This window comes from Salminus brasiliensis, chromosome 10, assembly GCF_030463535.1.
Source record: "Salminus brasiliensis chromosome 10, fSalBra1.hap2, whole genome shotgun sequence".
Taxonomy (NCBI): domain Eukaryota; kingdom Metazoa; phylum Chordata; class Actinopteri; order Characiformes; family Bryconidae; genus Salminus; species Salminus brasiliensis.
In genome coordinates this window covers 21,483,480-21,509,213 of record NC_132887.1, presented here as the reverse complement: position 1 = coordinate 21,509,213, position 25,734 = coordinate 21,483,480, and the positions used below count along the sequence as shown (strand labels likewise).

The following is a 25,734-nucleotide window of genomic DNA, read 5'->3' as shown; positions in this document are numbered from 1 at the left end:
GCCAGCCAGAATAACAGGAGAACAATAGCAGGCTGTAGAGCCGTCCAGCTGCCACCCGAGGGATCCCCTGTCTAACACTGTGATGATAAATCCTCCCTCACTCAGCCTCTCTCTCTCGCTCTCTTTCTCTCTTCCCCCCTCTCCATCTCTTTCTGGCTGAGTAGGGTTGGTGGGGTGGGGGGTTCCCCCCTGTAATCTCTCAGCACCACCAATGAGTTCAGTTTCCCCTCTGAGCGCCCTGGGACATGATTATCACGCTGAGAACCGAGGCACTAAAATTGTCATTAGGAGCCCTTGTGCGTGCTGCTCTGTGCTGCAGTGACTGCAATTTACAGCAATATCAACGACACAAATCCACTAACCTTTTACCTTAAAGCCTTAAAACCACATTTACACAGTTTTCTACAAATATCGTACACCACAGTGTAGACCAAGTTCAAACTTCAGGATGGATTTTAGAGATGTGCAGAGCTGGGCAGAATGCTTGAAGAAAGTAGTGATGACTGAATACTGAATACACTGTCCTAAATGTATTCAGTGATGTATTCCATTAAAATACATAAACAAGTAATGCATTCAGAATAAAATTAGAATACATTTACAATACATCTTGTTATGGCAGATGGAAAAATTCAGTGTGGGCATCCTTGGCCACAAAACACAATTAGATTTTTTAAGAAGTACTGAACATAGCCTCTATAGACAATCAAACATAAAACAAAAAGTTTAGCAAGTCATAATGTAAAGTTATTTTTAAAAAATACATTAAATAAACAGAAAAGAGTATTTCTGGAAGGAAATTCAGACTGGTTGCACAGCTTAAATGGTTCCCACTTTCCAGTTGCTATGCTGTTGCTATGGTGTTGCTATGGTGTTGCTAAATGATTGCTGTGGTGTTGCTAGGTTGTTTCTGTGGTTGCTAAGTGGTTGTTAGGTGGTTGCAATGGTGTTGCTAAGTGGTTTCTATTGGTGTTGCCAAGTGGTTTCTATGGTATCCCAGGTTGTCGCTGTAGTGTTGCTAAGTGGTTGCTATGGTATCACAGGTGGTCGCTTTGGTGTTGCAAAGTGGTTGTTAAATGGTTGCTATGGTCTTGCTAAGTTGGTTGCTAGGTGGTTGACATGTTGTTTCTAAGTGGTTGCTATGTTTTTTCTAAGTGGTTGCTATTGTGTTGCAAAGTGGTTGCTATAGTTGGTATAGTCTTGGTAGGTTGTTGCTATATATCTCAGATGGTTACTGTGATGTTGCAAGGTGGTTGCTAGGTGGCTGCTATGGTATCCTAGGTGGTTGCTATAATGTTGCAAAGTTGTTGCTAGGTGGTCACAATGGTGCTGCCAAGTTACTATAGTATATCAGGAGGTTGCTGTGGTGTTGCAAAGTTGTTACTAAGTGGTTGCTATGGTCTTGCTACATAGTTGCAGTGGGGCTGCCAAGTGGTTGCTATAGTATCTCAGGAGGTTGCTGTGGTGTTGCAAAGTTGTTGCTAAGTGGTTGCTATGGTGTAGCTAGGTGCTGCTTGCTAGATTAGTGTTCTTGTATTGCACAGTGATTGCTATGGTATTTTAGGTGGTTGACATGATGTTTCTTAGTGTTTGCTAGGGGGTTGCTAGGTGGTTGATATGGTGTGTCAGGTAGTTGCTTAGGTGTTCCCACGTGGCTACTGTGGTTGGTTGGATGTTACTAGTGTATTTGTATCAGTGTATGTTTTGCAGCCCATTCAGTCCTATGGGGAAAAAAGCTGCAAAGATCCAGAGCTATCATAATCAAACTGAGCAGACTGGAGTTGAAATGATGTTGATATCTTGAAAACTGCGGGACGAGATACACAGCGGAAATCGTCATAATAATAACTCTGACTCTTCAAACCATGGGCTCTCTAAAGAAACTCACAAAAGATCTGAAAAGGAAAGCAACCGATGCCCAAAAATCGTTGTCAAGATAAGATCTGGAAGATTAGATATATAATCATATGAATTTATAGAATTGTATGTACATTATTACATTACATTATATTAGGATAAGCAGTGGTTTTATGACATGACAACATAAATACAACATCATTTGAATGCGTAATTGTTTTAATCTGCTTGTTTTAAGCTTTTTTTCCACAAGAAAACCTTCTTATAGATGTTTAAAGAACCTCAAAATTGTTCTAGCAGCAGATTCTACTATTATTACAAGTCAGAGAACCCTTTTTACATTACTGTTAGGAATCCTTTTTGCTTAGTGTTTCAGAAAACACTAATTCTGACATTAATTGTAAACCTTAATATTGTAAAACCTTATATATATATATATATATATATCAATATATGTGCTGTTCTCCATCCTTACTCTGAGATTGTGACCCGACTTTTGCATCCTTGTGTTTAAGTATATTTGAGCCTGAGTGAACCAGACAGTAGGGCTTGTGTCAGCGGAGTAAGCGAGGCTAAGAGAGCATGTATTCAGAGCTTGATTCTCCTGACCTTCGTTACAAATACAAATCTACTGAGGCTTTCCCCGTTGCATAATGACTGAACTGGCGCAGAGGGTTGCCCTCAGGGTGAGGGAGAGAAGGAGGGGCTGGTTCTTGTGATTCAACTGGGATTATTCCCCCCCTCTGTAGGTTTTGAGGTGGCAGCCAAGGCCGAATCGCGAGCACACAGGCCTGGAACGGCACTTCAAAATGCGGGGCTCCATCTCTGCTGCAAGGGGGCATGATAATCTTCAAAGAGGCTCCTCGTGGCAACCCGGCCGTATATTCTTTTGTTTAAAGAGCTGTAAATGTAGGCCAAGCAATCGTCTTTATGCTTATGGCTCTGCGAGCGCCCGGGCGCTGAATAATTTAAAAAGGTTTTTTCCCTTGTGATGTCTGCTGAAGGCCCCAGTTGAAGCCTTTAGTTCCTTCTTTCCCCCCCCCCCTCTCTTTCTCCTACTGCTCCTTTATTCGTTCCAGGCTCGATAAGGCTTGGAATGACAATGTTTAGCTTCAGCACTGATTGCTTGAGCTTGTTTGGATTCATGGCATAAAAGAAGGAAAGGATGATGTCACATATTGTGTCGTCTAGAAGATGAAGGAAAAAACTCAAGGCCCTCCACCCGTCTCCTGCAGGAGCTGTCTCTTTGCTTATTCTGCTAAGCCCCTGCTTTTCTCTGTCCATCTTTTCCCAGTTTGACCGGTTTCTTAGTAGTTAAGTAGTTTGTTTTAGAGCTAATTGTCCTCCCAAAAAAATGCCAAAGCTAAAATGCTAATACACCAATACTGTCCTTTTTCTAATGTAAAAAAGAACTTCTGCAGTGACAATCAGTAAATATGGACATTATAACATTTATTTTGAAGCCTAAACTTCAAGTGAATTGGTTCTAGGTGAACTGTTATTATCGTTCCAGCTCTGTGTCTTTAGATTTGAAGTAAAACGAAAAGGTGGAAAGGGATCTAGTTCCTATATTTTGTTTACTACAGTCACGTTTTCACTTTTTCAGCATTAAAGACACATATTTTTAATAGTTTAATAGAAGGATGGATATTCAGATTGCTGCTGCAAGGACCTCCGGAATTACTGCCATGATCAGAAGTATCAATAGTTAGTATCAGTATCTATCCTCTCATCCCTACATCCTTTAAATCTATGTTCTTCAAGGTTCTTTAACATAAGCAGTGCTTCCATATAGAACCATGACAACTCAAAATAAATGTTTAACTGCTTAATCATAACCTGGTAAATGTGTTTTTATATACAAAGGCAATCTCTTAATGTTCTACATAGCACCAAATAATCTTCTATTATTGTTATGAGTCTTTACAAAAGACTTTGCCTACAGCAGTGGTTCTCAACCCTGGTCCTGGAAGACCCCAGGGCAGGGTGTTGACAACCACTGGCTTAAAGTATAGTTTGTCAGCACAACAACTAATGTCAGTGGCGTAGTATAGTGACGGCAGCTGATTCAGATTTTTTTGTTGGTTTTAAGTTGTGAGGTTAAGTCCCATCAACGTCATATTGACATAAAATAGCAACATTTAGCTGTGAGGTATGGGGACCAAAACTCAACGTCTGCTAAACCTCATAATGTTAACATTTACATTTACATTTACTGCATTTAGCAGATGCTCTTATCCAGAGACAGAAAAAAGCCTGGACGCTTGTCTTCCGCAGATTTTGAGGGATAGAGGGTCGAGCCGAGCCGTACTTGAAGCTTGAAGGGCTCTTGGTGCGGATCGGCTTTTGACCATTGCCATCAAGTACAGAGGGGCTGGTCTGTTCTTGGCTTTGTAGGCCAGCATCAAGGTTTTGATCTGATGCGGACAGCAGCTACAGGAAGCCAGTGAAGAGAACGCAGCAGTGGAGTGACATGGCTGAATTTAGGAACATTGAAGACGACCCGTGCCGCTGCATTCTGGATAAGCTGCAGGGGCCTGATGGTGCGCTAAGGGAGACCAGCCAGAAGAGAGTTGCAGTAGTCAAGTCTGGAAGTGACGAGAGACTGAACAAGCATCTGGGCGGCCTCTCTAGAGAGGAAGGGTTGCATTCTCTGGATGTTGTACAGGAGAAATCTGCACGACCGAGTTACGTTTGCAACATGACTTGAGAACAACAACTGATCATCCATGACTACACCAAGGCTTCGAGCTTCTGTAGAAGGAGTGACCAGTGAGTTCTCAAAGGAGATGACAAGATCATTTTTAGGTCCAGCAGTTCCCGGGAAGTACAGCAGCTCCATCTTGCTGGGGTTAAGTTTGAGGTGGTGAGCCGCCTTAATGTTAACATCCACACAACATTCCCCCCCCCAATTTTCCTCCCCAGTTTTAGATAGCCAATAACCCAACCCACTTGTTAGTACTCTCCCCATCACACACAATGCTCCAACAATGGAAGGGTGAGGACTGACGCATGCCTCCTCCAACACATGTGCACCCAGCCACCGCCTCTTTTCTAACTGCCACCGATGCAAGATCACCGGGCAACCAACGCGCTTGGAGAAAAGTGCAGACACAGCAGCTAGCAGATGCCCATGCCGGCCAACATCACACAGAAGTGATATGTGGACAGAGGGAGAGAGCAAGGCCAATTGTGCTCTCTACAACTCCGGCTGCTGATGGCAGGCAGCATGACTCTGTATTTAAACCAGTGATCCTCTGGTTATGGTGGTAGCTCCTTGGTCCGCTGTACCACTTTGAGCCCCACCGTTAAGGCCCATTGTCTTTCTGATGTCAAATTGTCGGATCTACCTTTCCTATATTTCTTTCACTCATTGCTTCGTCCTGGACATTGACTTTTCTCTGCTTTTTTAGAATGTGTGCCATCATGCTTTCACGTCTAAGCCTTATTTCCTCGACCCATTTTGTCTTCATAAATACAGCGTATAGCCTTCTTTAGCCTCTGAAGCTTAAGCAGGCTTCATCTTGTGGCTCCTAAAAGGATTCATTGAAGGGAGAGTTCTGAACGGTCTTGCCAAAGCAGCTAAGTCATCGTTAAGTCATCCTCCTGCTTAGTTTCTTGGGCTGTCTCCTATTTTTCTTCCTAACTCTCTCTCTCTCTCTCTCTCTCTCTCTCTCTCTCTCTCTCTCTCTCCTTCTCTCTCTCTCTCTCGCTCTGTCTAAACATCGCTCACCCAGCTGGGCGGGGCTAAGTGTGTTTTTGTGGAAAGCCCCGCCCACCACACGTTCTGATTGGCCCTATCAGCGCGGGACGAGGCAGGACTCTGGCGAGCTCAGCAGTGTGTCCGTGACATTACACAAACCCCATCCCACACACGCTCAAATACACACACCCACTTACACACACACACACACACACACACAGTCGTTAGCTCCCAGAGCTCGAGCCGTCTAAAGCTGTTCTTCTCGTGGAGGTTTGGGGCCGCGCCGTCGCTAAGGAGAACACGCAGGAATACAGCTAGCGCCAGCTAACGAAGTCGGTCCAACCCAGCACGCGCTGTTTTTATATTCTCCACAACTTTAAATCTTTTTAATCCTCCTTCGTTGGTGGAAAACTTGCGAGAAAGAAGGAGAAGACCCTCAGTGACCGAGTTCGCGTGCCTCGAGCCCCGGAGTGGAGGGGTTGTCATGGTAACTGACACCAGCAGGCTGACCCCGGCCCTGCATGGAGAGAGAGCCGCCGTGGCGAGCCAGCAGCGAGAGTAACGGCGACAAGACGGGAGGAGAGAGGAGTACCAGCGCTAGAATGGAGGACGGCTTTTCCAGCTACAGCTCTCTGTACGACACCTCCTCGCTGCTGCAGTTCTGTAACGGTAAACTTAATCGCCTCTCTCTCTTCCTCTCTCTCTTCCTCCAGTTCTTCCCCCGCTGCCTCGAGTAAACAGAGGACGGGGCTCCTGCGGGGCTGGGCTGCCTCGAGTGACCTGGAGTAGCTAAATAAGTGCAGAAGTGACCTGGAGAAGAAAGTTCCTCACACCTGGCACTGAGGATGAGGGTCCAGGACACCCTGTCCATGTCTATTGATAGCAAAACTAGTAATACAATAATAATGATATTAATAATAATAATAATAATAGTAATAATAATAATAATAATATTTAGAGGCTTAAAAGGTTTCCTCGATTTAATGAAGCGTTTCTTCGATTAAATAAATAATTCCCTTAAATTAATCAATTATTTTCTAACTTTAACTAAAGTGCCCCGCTTCTAAACTGTGGGAGTTGTTGATTAAATTGAGTAAAAAAAATAGCGAAATATTATTTTGCCACCTTAATACTGAAGCGACACACTAGACATCAGCAGAAAAAAAATTATTAAATATATATCTAGGCGTGTTTCCTCTTGTGAGGGCGTGTTAGGGGAGTTATAGCATGATGGACTACTTTTAGATGCTAAAATGACTCTATGAACATTGAGGACTATAATGGAAGGCCATGGCCCATCATTGCTATATTATATGTGTTGGTTGATACTCAGGATCTTCAAAGAACTTCAATATCAGCATCAGAAGAGAAACAGTGGCATTGTGTAATCGTGTCTTGTCCATGGCGGTGGCATGTCAGTCTGCATGTCTCACTATCCCAGCTACGACTAAGAACTGTGAAGTATTTTAAAGCCTTTCCTTGTCTGTTTCTGGCCTGCCTAGCCGGCTGACCTAGATGATGCTAATTCCTCAGCCACCATTCCGAGGCAGATTTCGGAGTGACTAATGCACAGTAATGTAGACACAGTGCTCCAACCTCTAATTATACAAAAGCTAATTGAACGGATCTACAGGGCCTAGCTAAGGAGGAATGCATCAAATCTATTTCAGCTGCTGGTTGGTAGGGTGTTTCTCGGGGTGTTTCTTTAGTCCTAGCCGACTGTGCTTGCAGTGGCAGCCAGTGATTGTGTGTGTGAGAGATGATTGTGTGTTTGTGGGAGAGATGATGCGATGCTTGTAGCTGCTGGCTGACTGGGCCTTTTGGGGGAAGGGAGGAGAGGGGAGAGGATGAGGAATAGGGGCTTACCTCATTACTGGATGAGTAAAAGTGCATGCAGCTCTGTTCCAGGCCACGTCATTAATCTCTCTCTCTTGAAGGACTCTCATGTGACTTCTCAGGTCCAAAGATTATACTGTTGCATGATCCTTCATCACTAGTTAGAACGAGTAAGGTATTAAAACACACCTCAGATTTGGTAGCTTACGCTTGTGTTGTAGTAATTGTACTAATTGTAGTGGAGATAGTGTGTGTGTGTGGTGCTGGCTTCATGTTTCTTGATGGGTCCTGATGAGTAGATAAAAGCTGCAGTTGTCTTTTTCAGTTTCGGTTTTAGAGCAATGAGTGACATTTACAGGCTAGGTTACCTCTGTGCTTGCATTACCTGTAAAACAGGTGCTGTTGGTTAAACTTAGCACAGATTAGGTCAACGTGCAGCAAACCTACAGGGTGTACTGTTTACTGAACACTCTTAAAAATATAGATTATTTGTGCTAGAAAGGGATGTTTTGGTGATGCCACAGAAGATCCATTTTTGGATTCCTAAAGAACCATGTGTAAGAGCCTTTACAGCCTTTATAGGTTCTTTAGACCTTTGTCAGGTTTCTCACACATCTCTGTCACAAACATGGCTCTTTATGAAACCATTCTGCTATGTCATCACTCATAAATCCCTCTGAAGCACCTTTATTTATAAGAGTAAACATTAAGGCAACATTGACTATTTCAGCCCTGATGCATTGAAAGTAGAGGGTCACCAATATAGGAATTGTAGGCAGATGCCAATATGCAATATTTTCCCTCACATGGTTTTTCACATATATGTTAATGCTGAATGCTCAGACACCGGTAGTACTTTGGGATGGGCAGTACAGCAAAATATCAGGATATGTGTGCTAAAAAAATATTATATTTTTATATATTAAAAAAATATTAAAATATTTTTTGACAATATTTTATTATGCTAAGGTTTATTAGAATGTAATTGAGACAAGCAGCAAAGTTGTGCCACATATACAAATATATATAATATAAAAAATATTGCACTAAATCCAGTTAAACCAGGCCAATTATCCTTGCTTTGTTTTGAAACATGTAGTATTGAAAAGTATGTCAGTCAATTAATGTACAAAAAATATTAAGCAGAATAATTGATAGCGAAAAAACTTAACTAGATATAAAACAATAAAAAAGCTGTGCAGCTTTTTGTATAAATGTATTTATATATTTGTGTGTTTATTTATTTAATTAACAAAAGGGACACATACATATACTTCTATTATAAAATCATAAATTAAAATGTTTTATCTATAATAAATCATTCATCCAAATTCCAAACCATAATGTTTTTCTGAGACGTTAAAATCTTATACTGTTGCAACCCTAGTTAAATCTATTTATCTGTCCAATGTCAAGAAGTTTAGAAGCAATCGTCTGCTGGTGTTGATATGCATCCGTTATTATTAGGCATATTACAGCACAGCGCACAGCAGATTAATTGTAGAGCTATAATTTCTGGTCAGTATAACACTTTTATTTTGTTCTTAGAAAGTTCAATGTCAAGTCCTTTGAATGTTTTAAGAACCTTTTTATTTAATACTTTTGTTTTATTTTAATTACTTTTATTAGTTTATTGAGTATTGGCCTTTTACATTTAATAGGCATATTTCAAAAAGTAATGTAAGTTTATAATTTTAACACTTTTATTATAAATCTAAATTCAGTAAATATTATATGATATATTCTGTATTATGTTTTATGACATATTATTAAATCAAATTAAATATCAGTGTAATATCAGTGTGACTATGTATCAGTTGTATCAATGTTTTTAATTGTTACTTTTGGAAAGATTTCTTCCAACGTTTCCATAACAGTAGTGTGTCTCTAACTGGGAGCGCTATGTGAGAAACATAACACAAACCATTATTAGCGTCACACATTTTCCAGAATGCAGGCTAACCTTCCTGGAACCTTTTATAAACGCTCTGAACATTCTTATGACCTTCTCTGTCTGTCCTTTTGTTCATATTACTGCGTGTTGAGAATGCACATAAACAGTGATTATATTAAGTGGCATCCAATCTTGATGTTTGAGTACTGTTCTGTTGTGAGAGTCACTGCCTAGCAAGGTCTCTGAACCAGAACTCGTCCCTCTTCGTAGGCCATTGTCTAGTATAATCACCGCTCAGTTCATGTGTTTATCAGTGGTGCAAGCTGTGTCTGTGTGTATAAAAGGCTCTTTACTGTACTGCAGCAGTTCAGCTGTAATTTTCCAGATTTTAGGGGTCATAAACTAAGGCAGTCTGATGTTTCTTTGTTGACAGTTGGGCTCTCTAAAAGCTTGCTTGTATAGAGCAGGTGTCATTTCAGGACTGTGGATAATTGAGTGCGTGCGCTGGGACGGGCCACGATGAGGTCACTGCACAGTGCAGTGGCCAGCTGAAGCCCCGGCCGTCGACTGATGTCATTTGTTCTTCATTACTTCATGTGTCACCAGAAAGCCAACTGAAAAAATATGCCAAGAAGCTGCAGGCGAGCACACGCCCCCCCCCCCCCCCCCTCAGTTAGTGTGGGGAAAAGGACTGTTGCAGGCTATTGCAACACTTAGTATCATCATTAAACTGCACAGCATGTCCAGTGTGCTTGATTTACAGTTTTCAGTCTTCAGCAACCATGTGGGTGAATCAAACCCATTTAGGCTGCAAATTTGTTCATAAATTCAGTGTGATTTTTAATGATCATCTGGTCAGGGATGCCGTTTAACACATAGCGAGTTTGTTATCTGAGGTTTGCTTCTTCTGTTCGGTACCAAACCATCAGTAGTTACAAATAGACTTGCTCTTGTGGTTTCCTTTTGTATGCTCAGTCTTACAAACTGGTTGCATTTTCTGCTGCCCATCCAAATAATCCTATCATCTCCTAATAATGTTGAGGGTTAGACTCATTGTTGGAGTCATTGTTCTAACACCAGCAGGTTCTTTGTTTCATTTGCAGATGTTCTTCACTTTTTGTCTGTTTGCTTTTCTCAGCAAGAGTTTCTTAATCAGCCTCACATTTTTTCAGTAACACAGTGTTGAGTCGTCTTCTTGTCGTAGAAAGACGGACAGAAACACGTACAGCTTTTTTTCAGATCTGAAGATCTTCTACCAATGGAATGCAAAGAAGCAAAGATGTGTTTTAGTGGTCTACACTCTTAAAAATGAAGGTGCTACAAAGGACTCTTTGAGCAGTGGCATAGAAAAACCGTCTTTGGTTTAATAAAGAACCATTTTGGTAAATAAGATCTGTGAGTGTGAAGAAGGTTCTTTACCAGTTTCAAAATTTTGGAACCAAAAATGGTTCTTCGATGGCATATTTCAAAGAACCCTTTGTAGCACCTTTTGTTTTTGACAGTGTACCAGGTCTTGCATGATTGCCAGAAGTCCCATTTTTCTGTATGTTTGAGTCATTTATTGAACTTAATTTTGTGGAAATTCCTGTTTGAAACTTTATTTCCATGGCTTCACGCTTTAATCTAACCTCCTCAGAAATATCTCCTAAAAATCAATGATGTGAAAAACAAAGAGTGCTCTTTGACATTTTTTGGAAAAAAAGAAGGGTGCTTCCAAGTCAGATGTAGCAGCAGAGTGCTGGGTTGAGTGTTGATCTGGCATCAGGCAAGACTTTTGTCTTTTCCTGTGGCCAGAGCTGCCATGAGAGTGTTTCCTGAAGCTGAATCCAAGGTCTGACTATTGGCCGTCCTCAGAGTTATTAATGGCCACACATGCAACAGGATTAGGATTAAAGTCTCCTCACGTTACCAAACAAAACACACCAACCCGCTAGAGCTAGAGGTGACACTAAAGCTCCTTCTCCTAAATCTCTCTTGCTTTCCCACCGCTATTGAACTGCGGAAACACTGGAAACAATAGTTCAGCCTTGAGCTCGGATTTAGCTACACTCTATTAAACCTCATTTATCCTTTTGCGGGGAACTTCTTCTTAGACACACTACACGAAAACACACACTCGCACTTACAGCAAGCAGACCTGGTTTTCCAGGGGCAGAAATCATGTTCTCTGCTTTGTCGTCATTCGGCCTGAAGTGAGGCTGTCAGAGGGGTACCGTAATAAATATTGATATGAGGAAAATAACTAATCACACGTCGCTGATTCATTCCGAGGCACGCATCGATTTCCATTAGCCTTGTGGCTCCTGCACTGCCATTTATTGTTCTGCGTGCTGGTAAAGAGACAGTGGCTGCTGAGGGCTGAAAGTCGTTTTCTCCTAAGTGGGAGATACTGGCGCAGTGGGGCTTTTTTTTCTCCTTTTTTCGGCGGCTGTTATTTGGCAGATACCACGTGACCTGTGCTGCCTCTTTATCTGGAGCGCCTCTCCCCCCGTTCTCTACTGATAACAGCTTTGAACACATCCACTCAGCTTCACTCTCATTTAAAGACACTAAAGCCTTTCACAGCTCTGTTTCTCTCTCTCTCTCTCTTTCTTCTTGTTTATCTCTCCCCCTTGATATTCCTGTCTCTTGTCTAGTTTGTCCAGCGTTAATTTGCAGTTTTCTGCAGTTTTTAGGTTTAAGTTCGATTCTCAGACTGATCCTTTCAAGACTCACTTGGAGAGTGGCACACACACTGTATACACAGAAAACTATGTGAATGATGACTCTGCAGGAATGGCACAATCCATAGCGCACTGCTGGGCCTGCAGTGAGAGCAGGATGAGTCATGCCAGCTGCTTTCTCTGGCCTGGGCAAATCTGGTCTCTAATACCAATGGCAAGCTTAAGGAACGAAGCGTTCTGATGATATCAATAATAATATCAGTGACAAAATGAAATATGGTCAGAGGTTAGTATTAGAACAGTGCTGTATTGACTGATTGTCAGTTTGGGAGTGGTAAACTAGGATCATGCTTTCAGTGGTTAAATTCTATAATGTTAATATTAGTTACCACTTTACTGAATTGCGGCATTCATAAGGACACACAGCACCTACATTCATTTGAGATGTAAGAAAATATCAGTATATTATATACTGTATCGATTCTTAATTAATAGTTTACATTAGAGATGTCCCAATCAGGTTGATTTTCCCCCTGATTGAATCACCATCTCTTAATGCTGAGTCTCAGTAGATACAGATCTGATCTGAGTTTGTATAAATAATTTAGCCACACAGTTCAGATAATACTGAAGTAAAATCACTTTATTTTTAGTAGCAGTCTATTTTTAGTCCATAATGAGACATTCTGGACTGATTTATTTACTTTAGTAGAAATTTCTTCTAGCGAAAATTACTGTTTTATAGTGTGTTTAATATTTTATTATCAAGTCTGACACTTTCAGCTCCTTTAAAACATTGCTGTCAGGTCACTTTAATGTGGGCAGTGGTGGCTCAGCGGTTAGAGCGCCGGGATATCGATAACAGGGTTGTGGGTTAGATTCCCGGGCTCGGCAAGCTGCCACTGTTGGGCCCTTGAGCAAGGCCCTTTACCCTCTCTGCTCCCCGGGCGCTGGAGTTGGCTGCCCACCGCTCTGGGTGTGTGTGTGTACTCACTGCCCCTAACACGTGTGAGTGTGTGTGAGTGTGTGTTCACTACCAGATGGGTTAAATGCGGAGGACACATTTCGCTGTACAGTCCACACTGTACAGTGACGAATACGTGCACCTTTATCCTTTATCCTTTATCCTTAATGGACTGGTGTCTGTTGTTTGTTGACTACTGATGTGAAAAAGCTGTTTTATAGTGAGGTGAATGTGCTATGGTGTTTCTATAGTGTGTTCTGAATGCACTCTTTTTTAAAAACAAGGAAACGTGTGGTTCTCCCGCTGGTAAAACCAGAGCATTTACACAGTAGTTTTACAAAGTTTCAGATATTATGTTTTTTAATGTGCCACTGTTAAATAGTTCCACACTCCTCACTAAAAGACTCTGAACTCTTCTATTTACCTTCTACCTGAGAACACTGCTCACTGCTGCCGGCTGGCCAATAATGTCTGTTAATGGTACATTGTAGGCACTAGACGGCACTCTGAACACTGTGGTTAAAACAAAGACTCAGAATTGGATTGGGACTAAAATATCTAATACCCGATCCATTCAAAAATGTCTGAATCGGCCCTGGTCCCATACCACTGAGACATCCCTAGTTTACATGCAGAGATTCGTGGCAAACAGTGGTCTATTTTATGTTGTGTTTAAACCCTGACCCGCTAGACAGCAGTGTTGTACTCATGTGTTGTCTTCAGATTCCACTGTTTTGACTGCATGAAATATAATAATATAATAATATTATATAATTATAACTTTTCCACTCTTACATAAAATGTAAACATTGTCTATTTTCTGCCCTCTATGTCTATGCTGCCAAAACCACCCAGTTTGGTTTTAGTTGTGCAATGATACAGATACTTTATTCCATTCTATTCAACAGTTAGTTCCAACCACACAAACTTTTTTTTTTTTTTTTTTTTGTGTTTTCTTTTCTTAATCCTTTTACTTTCATTTCAGGTCATTCTTAATTTCTTTTGCTCAGGGCTTTTACATTACTTCTTGGTTTAAGGGCTTTACCTGGTACAGTGTGAAAATACAGCGCTGTTATGGTGAACAGATCTTTGGCCAATTATTACATTACAATAACACACTCCTTCTAGTGTTCTATTGCTTAATTATCTATTTGGGAAGATACTAACAATACTCCTGTCCCGCCTAAACTCTTGAATTATGCCTGGTTAGAAACCAAACTGTGGTGGAAATGCTCTGTTGTACCTGTCTTTCCTTCTAAACCAGTTCTGAACAGCACATTTGTAGCCGAGGAGGAGGCTAATGCACACACACACACACACACACACTAAATCATCTGACTGCTGAGTTGTAAAGGAACTGTGAGGTGAATGGTCAGGTAGGTCAGTCTGACTGAACTGTAAGATATTAAACACTGTAGAGTTTAAAATGTCTGGTTATAGGAACTGTTACTAAAATAGTGATTGTACTGATGTTAACAATTGTATATTAGCACATTCTGATCAATAAATAAAAGGCACATTCTGATCCGGTCAATAAAAAACCTTGTTTAGGACACCCCTAAAAGAAGCCTATCATCTTTCATTTTTGTCCTTTTGAAAATCATATCATCTTTCAGGCTTATTTGTTTAGCTAGTTCACAATAGCAGTAATTTTGACCAGGTTTGTCCAAACCTTTCCATGCCACAGCAAATTCATTTGAATCTACAAATCAAATATTCATTTCCTTGCAAACTCCACTCTGCTCTCCACTCTCCTCAAAATACCATCCAATACATAATTCATGCTGGTTTGAACTCCAGCCAAAGTCAAAGTTACGCTTTTTCCCCCCATCAAGGTTACCCAGAATAGGCTCCGGGCTCTGTATTGTTTAAAGACATGTGGTGTCTCTTGTACTTTAACTCTAGTGCAGTCCAGGTCAAGTGCAAATGTGATGTCTGTGTAAGGTGCTATTTTGAAGCGGACGTGTCGCACTAAAGAGGCAGTTTTGGGCTATTTTGGTTCGTAGGGGTGGCTTGGGGATATTCCACTCCCTCATTCTCTGGCAAGGTTTTCCAGAACAAAAGATTCTTTTATGGGACTGTCAAGCAGAAGGATTATTCAAATTGTTTGGAAATATGCTAATTCTTTGAAATAGCACAAACAACTAGCCTATATTTTCACCACAGCTGTCCACAAGGGGATTGGTGCCAGGTTGGCTAAATTATAGCCTTTTGATTCTTTTCTGAACCGCTTGCGTGTGTAATGATCTGTTTTGGTGTTTTGCGAGAGTAAAGAGTAAATGAGTATGTGGTGAATGGTGTTAAAACTGCTGTACATGACTGCTTATTTAGGCCACAAATTAATGAATAAGCTTTGTGTTTCCATTAAGTCCGTCCAAGACCAGTCTCACGGCCTCAGTGTTTTTGGGATAGGATGATTAAAGTGTTAGGGTTTGCCTTGTTAGTCTTTGAGAATAGAATAGAATTCAGTGCCGTGAGAAAGTATTAGGCCCCTGTATCCTATTTCTTCTATTCTAGCATATTTAAATGAATCACCTAGCATGTTTTATGAATCACCAAGCTAATTTTAATATAAGATTAAGACTACATAAATAAACAATTAAATGACAGTTCTGTTTATTGTTCAAAACCTGTATCATACATGAGGAAAACTTAACTGCCCCCCTAGCTACCAAATTTACTTGACAGTTGCCTGCAGTTTCATTAGCCATAACCAGGCATGATGACTGCCAGACCTGTTGAATCTAAACATCACCTAGATAGAACATGTCTGGCAAGGTAAAGCAGACTAGAAGGTCTCAAAAAGCAGCACAATTATGCCACATTTTTAAAATACAGATGTGACGCAAAGGGAGAGCAAGGAATTGCTAAGGCCCTGATGTACAAATGAAGGATTCTTGGAACAGGTGTAAACCTTCCCAGGAGTGGCCGGCCTAGGGCTGCCCCTGAAAGTCGAGAAGCTTAGAGTTTTTTGGGGGAAAACAGACGAAAGCTTGCAAACATGCGCAATGATTACATTTTAAGAAAGAATGAAAAATAATAGGAATCGAAAAGATATTCTAGTGGGGCTATCTGGCGCGCTTGCTAAAAGAAACTATAAATGACAACATGCTCTGGTGGGGCAGGCTGAATCTGAGAGTTTAGTCTTTTTCAGAAAAAGTCTGAAGTATGGAGGGATTCTGAACTTTTGAAGGAGAATTCTGACGACCTAAATGCATGCTCTGTCTTCAGCAACATCGAAAACAGCAATAGTTTTAGGTTAGTGGCTATAGGTGACAATCTCTGCTTGACCACTTATAACACAGGGAAGTAGGACCATGCATCTGCCTTGTGATTTCTGTAGGCCAGGTCACTCTTTTGGTTTAGCTATTTGTTAGAGACTTAAATATTTCAGAATCTAAATCAAAAGTGCTTTATTTGATAATTTATTCATTAACATCTAAGATTATTGTTTCAAAGCTTGACCTTTTATTTATGAATGAGTTTTATGTTTAAAGAAATAAATAAGTAGGTTGATCCAGTTGAAAAAGTGATTTAAAAAAAGTATAAAAAAATGTAAAACTTATTAACTTACATATTTTATTCAATTATTTTAAACATAAATACATGCATGCCTGCCTCAATATTCCACAAATCCATATGGTAGTCTGACATTATATGTCAGTAATTAAAAGTCTTTCATCATACATAGGGTCTCTTTTACTAATTAAAAAGAAAGGTTACTGAATGCTCAAAAATATGTTCCCATATAGGAAAAAACTATGAACGAATAGTCAAAGCTTAAGTCAAAGTTTCACCAAATACTAAAGTCCTGACCTGAATCCCATTGAATCCCATTGCTTTGGCAAGACCTTAAATAGGAAGCTCAAAGAGCTTCACAGTGATGTAAAACATTTATCACAAGCTAATGTGATGCAAATGTTGCAAAAGTTTTGATTGCAGCTGTCACTGCCAACAGTGACACAATTAGTTTTTAGGTTTAGGGGGCAATTACTTTTTCCCATGGGTGATATAGGTTTTGAATAAATCAGTTCACATACGTCTTTCACTTTCAGTGCCGATTCTGTATGTCTCAGCTTGTCCAGAAATGTATATCCTTTAGTGGTGGCTCAAAGCGCAAATTACATGTCTTGACTGTAGGGCGTGTCCAGGAGCGAGATATGTCTGCTTTAAATAAAATTTAGTTGAAAGATCTGATCATTTCGACTAAACGGGACAAAATTGCAAAAATATAAGAAACTGGGAAGTGGGCAGATACGTTTTCACAGCACTGTAGAACTGAATAGCCTATATCTGGACGAAGTTACTATCAGCATACCCAGCATGCCACAATAGTCCTCTGTTTTCGCAGGACACTGTAGTATTCACTCTACTGCGCCAAATGGGTGACATACGATCATCCCTTCGTAACATCCTTCTTGTCAGCTGTATATCTTCCTTTTAGCACTTTCACCCCTTCCAGTCCCACCCTTAGAACAACACACTCATTTGTGAGAACTGTGCGCACACTGCTTGTTGTACCCAACAGCTTGTTTGTTCACAATGCCCTGCTTTTTGTGTGTATATGTGTGTGTGGAAGAGAGCTTTCACCACCCTCAAGCTGAAAAGAGCACTGTGTCCGAGGCTGGAAAGCAGAGTTAATGCCCTGGCCCACTTTTCCTCTTCCAAGTACTGATCCCAGCACACTGACACCATCTCCTCGCCTCTTCCGTCAGCGTCAGAGCTTTCTGCGTTTTCTAGCCGTCCCCCAGGAGAGCATGAGTCAGCAGAAAGCTCCCTCGCTCCTGTACTCCAGCGTGCCAGTGCCAGGTCTGTTTGTCTTGTTTCTTTCATTTCTATGGTGACAACAGCGGGAGCCAGGCCCTGCTTCAGAGGCTGTTACTGTAGGGAGAAGCTTGGGTGATGGAGCAGGCAGAAGGAGATAAACGAGAAGCTGGGTTAGAGGAGGGTTCGTGAGTGTTGTGCTGGGCTGTGGTTGGCGGCAGGCCAGCAGCATTGGGTGAGTCCATGAGTGGGATTTTTCTGTGCTGGTCCTTTAGAAAGGTAGCAGGTGCAAGTGTCCAGGAGGATGGAGGCAACTCTTTAGACTCTTTAGTCCACATAGGTTATGGTTTGAGATATCTTAATATATCTGTACCAGCGATATCAGTCCAGGAAATTGTTTGTTAATGATTATTGTGATATTGGCCAAGCGATATACAAATGCAATAATTCTGTCAATACACGTCAGTGATAAGATGTAGGCATCGAGGGAAGGAGCTCATCAGAGTAAAGTGGGAAAGCATAAGGGAGGAGCTGATACAGCTTACAGTGTCACTATCAGCAATAGGGAGCGCCAGTACTATCACAGAAACCTGAAATTGCCAGTTAAACAGCTGCAACAATATGTACAAACCAAATGGAATATTTTGCAATATTTTGCAATATTTGTAAGTTTAATCCACAAGGTAACAGACACTCATTGAATGTACTTTTATATATATATACCACCTATGAAGCTCCTTTATATAGAGAGTTGTGTACTGGAATGTTAAACTGCTGCATAAACTCTTATTTTTCATTCCCATTGGTCTGAAATGGAGCTACTAATTAAGGCTTTTAAGAATAATAATGCTTTCTTACTTATATTTGTTTCTACACTCTGGCAGTTTAAGGTTTGCAGGGCTTTAAAATGTTAAAATGTAAAGTGGTTCCACCTGGACATTACATTTTTTCAAACCTATTATATTTACATATTATAAACAGATAATTGTGACAGAAAACACCCAATAAAATTGGTGAAATACTATAAATATCAGGATTTATAGGCACCTATCGTGTTGTTAGGTTAAATAGAAGTTGGTACTGGTAGCTGTACGTGGTATTGTTACTTAGTATCCATACTCGCTATTGGCAGATACTTGAGCTTCATGGATCAAATCAGAAGGAAGGTCCATTTCTAATGGACACAACAATGTTCAAATGGCCAAATGGATATTAGCAAAAAATACATACATCTTTACATAAGCCCACACTTCCGTTCTTCACCTTTAGATCTACATTACTGTCATAATTAACACCAGTGCCATAGGCCCTAATGGAGAACCTGTGCAATTCCCCAAAATGTATTTTACAGATACCAAATGATTCATAGTAGTTTCTGCATTAGGATTAATATATAAAAATAGTATTATAATATTTTATATATATATATATATATATATATATATATATATATATATATATATATATATATATATATATAAAATTGTATATAATTTGTTATCTTCAAGGTCTTAAGGAGGCTGCTGCATTATTGCAAATTGTTTAAGAAATTTTATACGGAATTCGCATAGTTCTGAATATTGCCAAAAATAAAATACACAACATGTCCAAATGTTTGTGGACACCCTTTTATTCATTTGAACCCCATTTTAATTGCTGACACAGGTGTGTAAATGCCCCTTGTACTGTCAATAAAATAGGACTCTCTGGAGCAGATAAACATGGATCTTTTGGCACTATTCCTAATGACAGCAATAGGCTAGAGGCTCAATCCCCCCAGCACTGAGCTGTGGAGAAGTGAATGATGGTGCTCTGAAATGATGATGGAATGATGGTGCTCCAGCCAATACTTTTGGGATCGGTTGGGGAGTGAATTCAGCAATGTGCTAATATCTAGTAGAGACAACTACTCCAACAAAAGAAGGATAAGTTCCTTGACTTCAATGAGCAGGTGTCCCAATATTTTTGTACATATAGTGAATGTAAATTTAATGCATGCTTACAGACATTTCCTCAAAGCTCTGGCTGTGTAGTCTATTCAGTGAATCCTCACTTATATTGCTTCATGGCCTTTCCATTTCTTTACATCCTACTGTGATCCTAAACAACATGCTCAGCCACTGTCAACAGCCCTTAGACATCCAATCATCAGAGGGAGTTAAACCAGCCCTAGGAGCTTAAGGATAACAGCGAGCGGGATCGGCTCAGTATTCTTCTAATCCTCTCCCAGCCCCGCTGCCTCCTGCAGCCTGACGACATGGCTTGCCGGTGCAGCACCATTGTCTGAACTCGCCACACCCCCCTTATTGCTTTAATGCCATTGAGCCAGGAGCACTGGTGGGGGGTGGAGGGGCACTGATGTTCTCCCTCTGCAGGTCACACCAGGTCATATTCTGTACTGACTGCTATGGGGGAGGTTTACTGACAAAAACTGACGCTGCATTTGGACCAGGTAGCCTTTCATCATCACTGAATTATTGCTATTGCTGCAGCACATATTTTCTCAAGTTATAGTCACTGCGAAAATGCTGCTGACCCTGGATGACAGTATGATAACATAGGTGCCTATAAGCCATGAACCACTGATCTGGCCACTCTCGTTACTGTACTACGGTCATGTATTAAGCCCTGCATGAAAGTGGTTCAAATTTGATTAGGAAAATTTGATTTATTCTCCCGCTGCATTTAAATGATCAGATCTGTGACACATTAGGGAAAAAACTGACTCGAGCCTGTGGAGAAAGAGGCTGGTGTGATTAATGAACACGCCCATAAACCGCACACCTCCACCCTCATGGTGCTGTTTGTGTTTCACCTACTGGCACGAGGCTGGCTTGTGCTGGCTGCTGATCTATCAAATGCCCTTTACAATGCCCACCCAGCGTGTTTTTATAGCACCCAGGATTCACGTTTAGTCTTTAACATAATTTCTCCTTTGCCATCTTTTCACAATCCCCCAGTGAGCTTCAACTTTGCCTGACCCTTGTCCCAAACCATAAAACAGCCGAAAGACTAAGAACCAAAGACTAAGAAAAGGAGGGGGTCTTGTCTTAACAAATTGACCTCAGCGTCACCGGAAGAAGGATGTTGCCGTTGTCTGGAGAGTCCTTTAGGATCTCTGAAGGACATATGTTGCGGTCCCTTGGGAGCTGTTTGGAAACCTTTCATCCACTTTTTTTCTTTCTCCACCCCACCCCCATGTATTCTTCCGTTACCTCAACTAGAGGTCACACGTGAAGTTCCTGTGGTGATCCTTTAGCCTGTATTTTTAGCTCATAAGCCCCACTTAGCTAGCGGCACGCTACTTTCCTTCCTGATTATGGTGCTTTGTTTGCATTTACAAGGGCTGTAAATGTGCAGCAGTGCATCATGATGCATTGATCTGATGTTGGCAGTTTAACTGCATGGATTTTGCAATCTTAGAATCAATTGTCATTAATTCAAAACTGCAATGGACAGATTTTAGATTTGACTGGATTTTGATGCTTAAAATCGATATTTAATGGAATATTTATTGTACTCTGGAAAAGAATGTCATACTGTACACCATTCTGCCATAACATAAAAACCACCTGCCTAGTATTATGCAGGTTCCCTTTGTGCCACCAAAAAAGCTCTGTCGACCTGTCAAGATCTGCACTTCATAAGACATAGCCATCTTTAACTTTTTCTCCAATTTGTGCTACAGCAGGTGTTGTGTAGCCTCAATTAGCCTCAGGGCATCCATGGCACTGTTGCTTGTTTTTGCAGTTGTCTTTCCTTGGACCACCATCCTTTTCTTTGGTACGCACTGACCACTGCATACCCGGGAACACCCCACAAGACCTACTGTTTTGAATGTATGGTCTGACCCAGTAATCTAGCCGTCACAGTTTTGGCCCGTTTTTTCTGCTTCCAACACTTTAGCTTCAAGGACTGACTGTTCACTTGCTCAGATGCTCAGTGCTATTCTGTCATGCCTGTCTGTGTTTTGCCTGACCATGTGCTTTGAAAGCACATTGTTCTGTTTGTTTCTGATCTGTCCTCCTGTTCAGTGTTTTCACCTGTGCCTCGTTTCATGTCACGCTCCCTTGTTAACTCCAGGTGTTCCTTGTCTGTTCATGTATTTAGATCCCTTTGTCTCAGTCTGCTGTTGTCTGGTCTTGCACACAGTGCACATGGTTAGTTTTCTGACATATTTATTTGACATATTTTCAACATTTTCAACTTTTCTAAATTCAGCCATGTCACTCCTTTGCTGCATTCTCTTCACTGGCTTTCTGTAGCTGCTGCCCGCATCAGATTCAAAACCTTAACGCTGGCCTACAAAGCCAAGAATGGACCAGCCCCTCCCTACTTGATGGCAATGGTCAAAAGCCGATCCGCACCAAGAGCCCTTCAAGCTTCAAGTACGGCTCGGCTTGACCCGCCATCCCTCAAAATCCACAGAAGATAAACGTCCAGGCTTTTTTCTGTCCTGGAACCAAAGTGGTGGAACGAACTTCCCCTGGGTGTCCGAACGGCAGAATTGCTCGCTGTCTTCAAATGCTGACTGAAGACCCTCCTCTTCTGAAAATACTTGGGCGAATAGTAGAGTGGTCTCCTTATTGACTTGTGTTTAGTAGTGTCTAAACATAGAGGTATCTAGCTAGCTGAGGTTATCCTTGGGTAAATAGCAAAGCACTTTTGTAAGTCGCTCTGGATATGTGAATGCCTTAAATGTGAAAGTAAATAGTAAGGAAGGTGTTCTGTGTCTCAGTGTACTTTTCTATCTGGTCTGTACACATAGAGATACTGTCGTTGCAGATTTTGCAGTGGACAGTTTTGCTACAGCTTGTGTCAGGTATGACATAATCCCATTAGGCCGGCATGTTCCTTGCTGCAGACACAATACTGTATTATAGTGCCAAAATCAGCACCGATACCCATATGGAATCAGTACCTGTGTAACACCATTCATTTCATAAAGAGGTGTAATCAAATTGAACCGTTATGAAGTGAGAAGTTTACTCCAATATTGTGCACCATTTGTTCAGAGCCTGTTCCTCCTGTGAAAGGCCTGGATTAGATTATTAGTTTCCCACTGTGCTCAGTCACATGACTTGGCTCTCTAGCACTGTCTCATTGATGCCTCACGTTCTCTGTCAATTGGCACAGCTTCTCGACCTTGGATCTGTGACCTCAGGTCATGAAAACAACAAGGTGTGAGAACACAAGCTGTTGTAATCCATTTATAGCACACGGGTCTCTGCTCTCATTTTTGCTTTTCCTCCCTCCCTTTCACTCTCTGCATGGGGTGTTTACACGTGAGTCATTCCCCAGCTCATCAGTCGAAGAAAGCACCCAGAAGATGCATCTTGTTTGTCCAAACTGTGCTCAAGTTTCTGAATACTGAAAGCGCCTGTATCTTCACTTTGCCAAGCAAAGTCAAGCAATGACGGGGGCTAAACATCCATCATCCTGCCGCTCCAGTGACTGCGTACAGTCTAGGTTTTTTACCTCATTATGGAAGAGGAGCAATCTCTAAGGCTTGGAAATATGAAGCCGTCCGCTCTTCTAATCCTTCCAAAGCTCCTCACAGAGCTGCTTTGGAGTGATTTTGCTTTCATTTCTCGTTCTGAGCTGAGCTCAGATGTTATGTAGTGTCGGGAGTGAGTCAGCGAGGACGCTCGGCCTCAGCTCCCAAAGATGAAAGATGTTTTATTAATGAGGCCAATGCGCTGTGAGGGAGACATTAAAGGGAGTCCGTTTTGCTTTGATAATCCACCAACATTTGTGCCCCCCCCTTCACACCCACACCCACACCATCCTTCCGTCTGCCTGCACACTGTCTGCGGAAGGATAAAATAGCAGTCAGCGGTATTCAAAGGGACGAGACAGTATGAATTCTAGAGAATGAGATGGAGAGCAGACTTCAGATCGCAGCCAGAGTCTACTTGACTTAAACTTTTTTAGTTTCAGATGCATTGGTTCAACTTTTTAGACTGGCTGATTTGAATTTACCATACCATGTCTTACCTAGTCACAGCAAAAGGTACCATAGAGTGAAAAATTTTATTTCTGCCAGAAGACTCTACAGGAAAACATAAAAAAAACGTAATCTTAACAATAATTTTAACTCTGACATATAACAATAATTGTAAGTCTTTGGCATAGACCTCATAGTCAGCCCATCTCTGGGCCCTTACAGAGGCTGCCGTACGTGGAGGTCAGGGGGAAGACAACCTCCTGGGCAAATTTCTGGCCAAATTAGTGGTAGGCAGGGAGGAGGGAGGGAAAAGATTAAATGTTGGCTGGAATATCAACTGATGAAAAGTCAGGTGAAAGCTAGTGTTTGGTTGAGGTAAAGGTTTGACGTAGTTAAACAAGAGATTAGTACATACTGTGAACCGCAAACACTGATGTCTCCTCATTCAAATGTAAATTGATGATCAGCAGCGGTGGTACAGCGGTAAAACGAGTTCATGCCCTAGTCAACGATGGCGCCAACCGGCAGGCACCATGTCCTAAGAATATGGGAATTTTTTAAAATTCGAGCAAGGAAGTGATAGCCAGTGAAGCAAGCGGGTATATGTGCTAGGCTGCTAGGTTGGTGTCCCACCTAACCATCTCATCAGCAAGCTAATCGCACACCACAGGACAGGATAACAGCACTATCTGGTAAGACTCAGGAAAAGTTACAATAGCTATGCTATTCTGTGGTATTCCATTCTAAACTGTGCTGTACGGCTTCTGTGTGAGCCATTGCGGTACCTTACTGAGAAACCAGCCAATCAGACCAGAGCTCATTAAATTGGTTATGAGACCACCATAAGTGTAAAACACGTGTTTTATTCTAAGACCAAATCATAGGGCGTGTTAATCTGCATCTCATACATTCAATGTGGACAAATACTGAATAAATGTTTGTTGGCACCTTTAACACTCCAAGGCTTATTACACACTAAGATGTATTACTCAGTAACTACAGGGACTTCTGTAGAAACTGGTGGGGCTATTCTTTGGTAATGGAAGTTTGTAATAACACTTTCAGACTTTTTAAGAGGTAAAAATATCCAGAAAGCCAGACCCTACTCTTAATTCATTTATCATTTTTAATTGAACACAATAATAGAGAGAATAATAATAATATATGTAATAAGAATATTGTTTTTATCATTGCCATTGCCGGAACACTGCTACTGCAATGTAACTTTCAAAAAGTAAGATCTGTTTCTTTCCATTGCTGAAGCTACTGTACCTGTTTCTACACAGGTTGCTGTTGGATAATAATCTTTTTTCCAATCATAAAAATAATGTATCTTGGATTCATTTTTTACACCTTGGAAACATTTCTAGATTGAGGCCTGTTTTATCAACATTCGACAGAAGTCTTAGTCCATACACTGGTTACACCACGCATTGACTATTGCAATGTAATCCTCACAGGCATTCCTCACAAACCCATTCAACAACTCAGCATTTATTCAGAAGAATATCTGCAGCGTGGATTACCATACGTTCCAAGTCGGCAGAGCATGTTACAGCCTTGCTGATTCAGTTACATTGGCTGCCTGTGTCACATCGGATTCATTTTAAAATGTTATTATTTCCATTTAGTGCTTAATGATCTCTCTCCTGCCTATCTTACAGACCTGCTTCAGATCTATACTCCTTCTCGTCCTTTGCAAACCTTATTGGCAGGTTTTTTAGCACTACTAGCAATCAATCTTAGCTCAGTGGGTACCAGATCCTTTTCCTATGCTGCACCCAAACTGTGTAAGACACTTCCTCCTCATATCCGTGAAAAGGAATCTGGTAGAGAATTCAAAAGTGCTGTCTGCATAAATTGGCTTATTCTCTCTAATTGCTTAATAAGGTAATTATATTGATGCTTTGTGCTTTTATTAACGCTCCAATTTTACTGTATGTTTTATTGATTTTTGGGGCGGAATGTGACGTCATGAATGTCATGAAAGGAATAATAATAAATAAAAAGTTTTATTATTATTGTTATTATTAACTTTGGAGCTGGAGCTGCCCGAGGCCTCTTGTCTCAATATCCTTGTGGTTCGATATCCTTTCGCTTGTCAAC

General features: G+C 41.1%; 1 protein-coding gene across 6 annotated transcripts in view; it reads left to right on the top strand.

Annotated features, from left to right (window-relative positions):
- The window catches only part of eml1 (EMAP like 1), a 92,493-nt gene that overhangs the window by 18,788 nt on the left and 47,971 nt on the right, over positions 1-25,734 (top strand). For 2 of the 6 annotated variants that reach the window (XM_072689679.1, XM_072689678.1), the window contains exon 1: positions 5,609-6,229. The exons of 1 other annotated variant lie outside the window; for it this stretch is intronic. In XM_072689679.1, the coding sequence (XP_072545780.1) occupies positions 6,082-6,229 (148 nt within the window). In that variant the 5' untranslated portion in view covers positions 5,609-6,081. Of the gene's footprint in view, positions 1-5,608; positions 6,230-25,734 lie in introns of those variants that run through there. 3 more of the 6 variants (XM_072689680.1, XM_072689681.1, XM_072689682.1) reach the window with 3 other exon arrangements.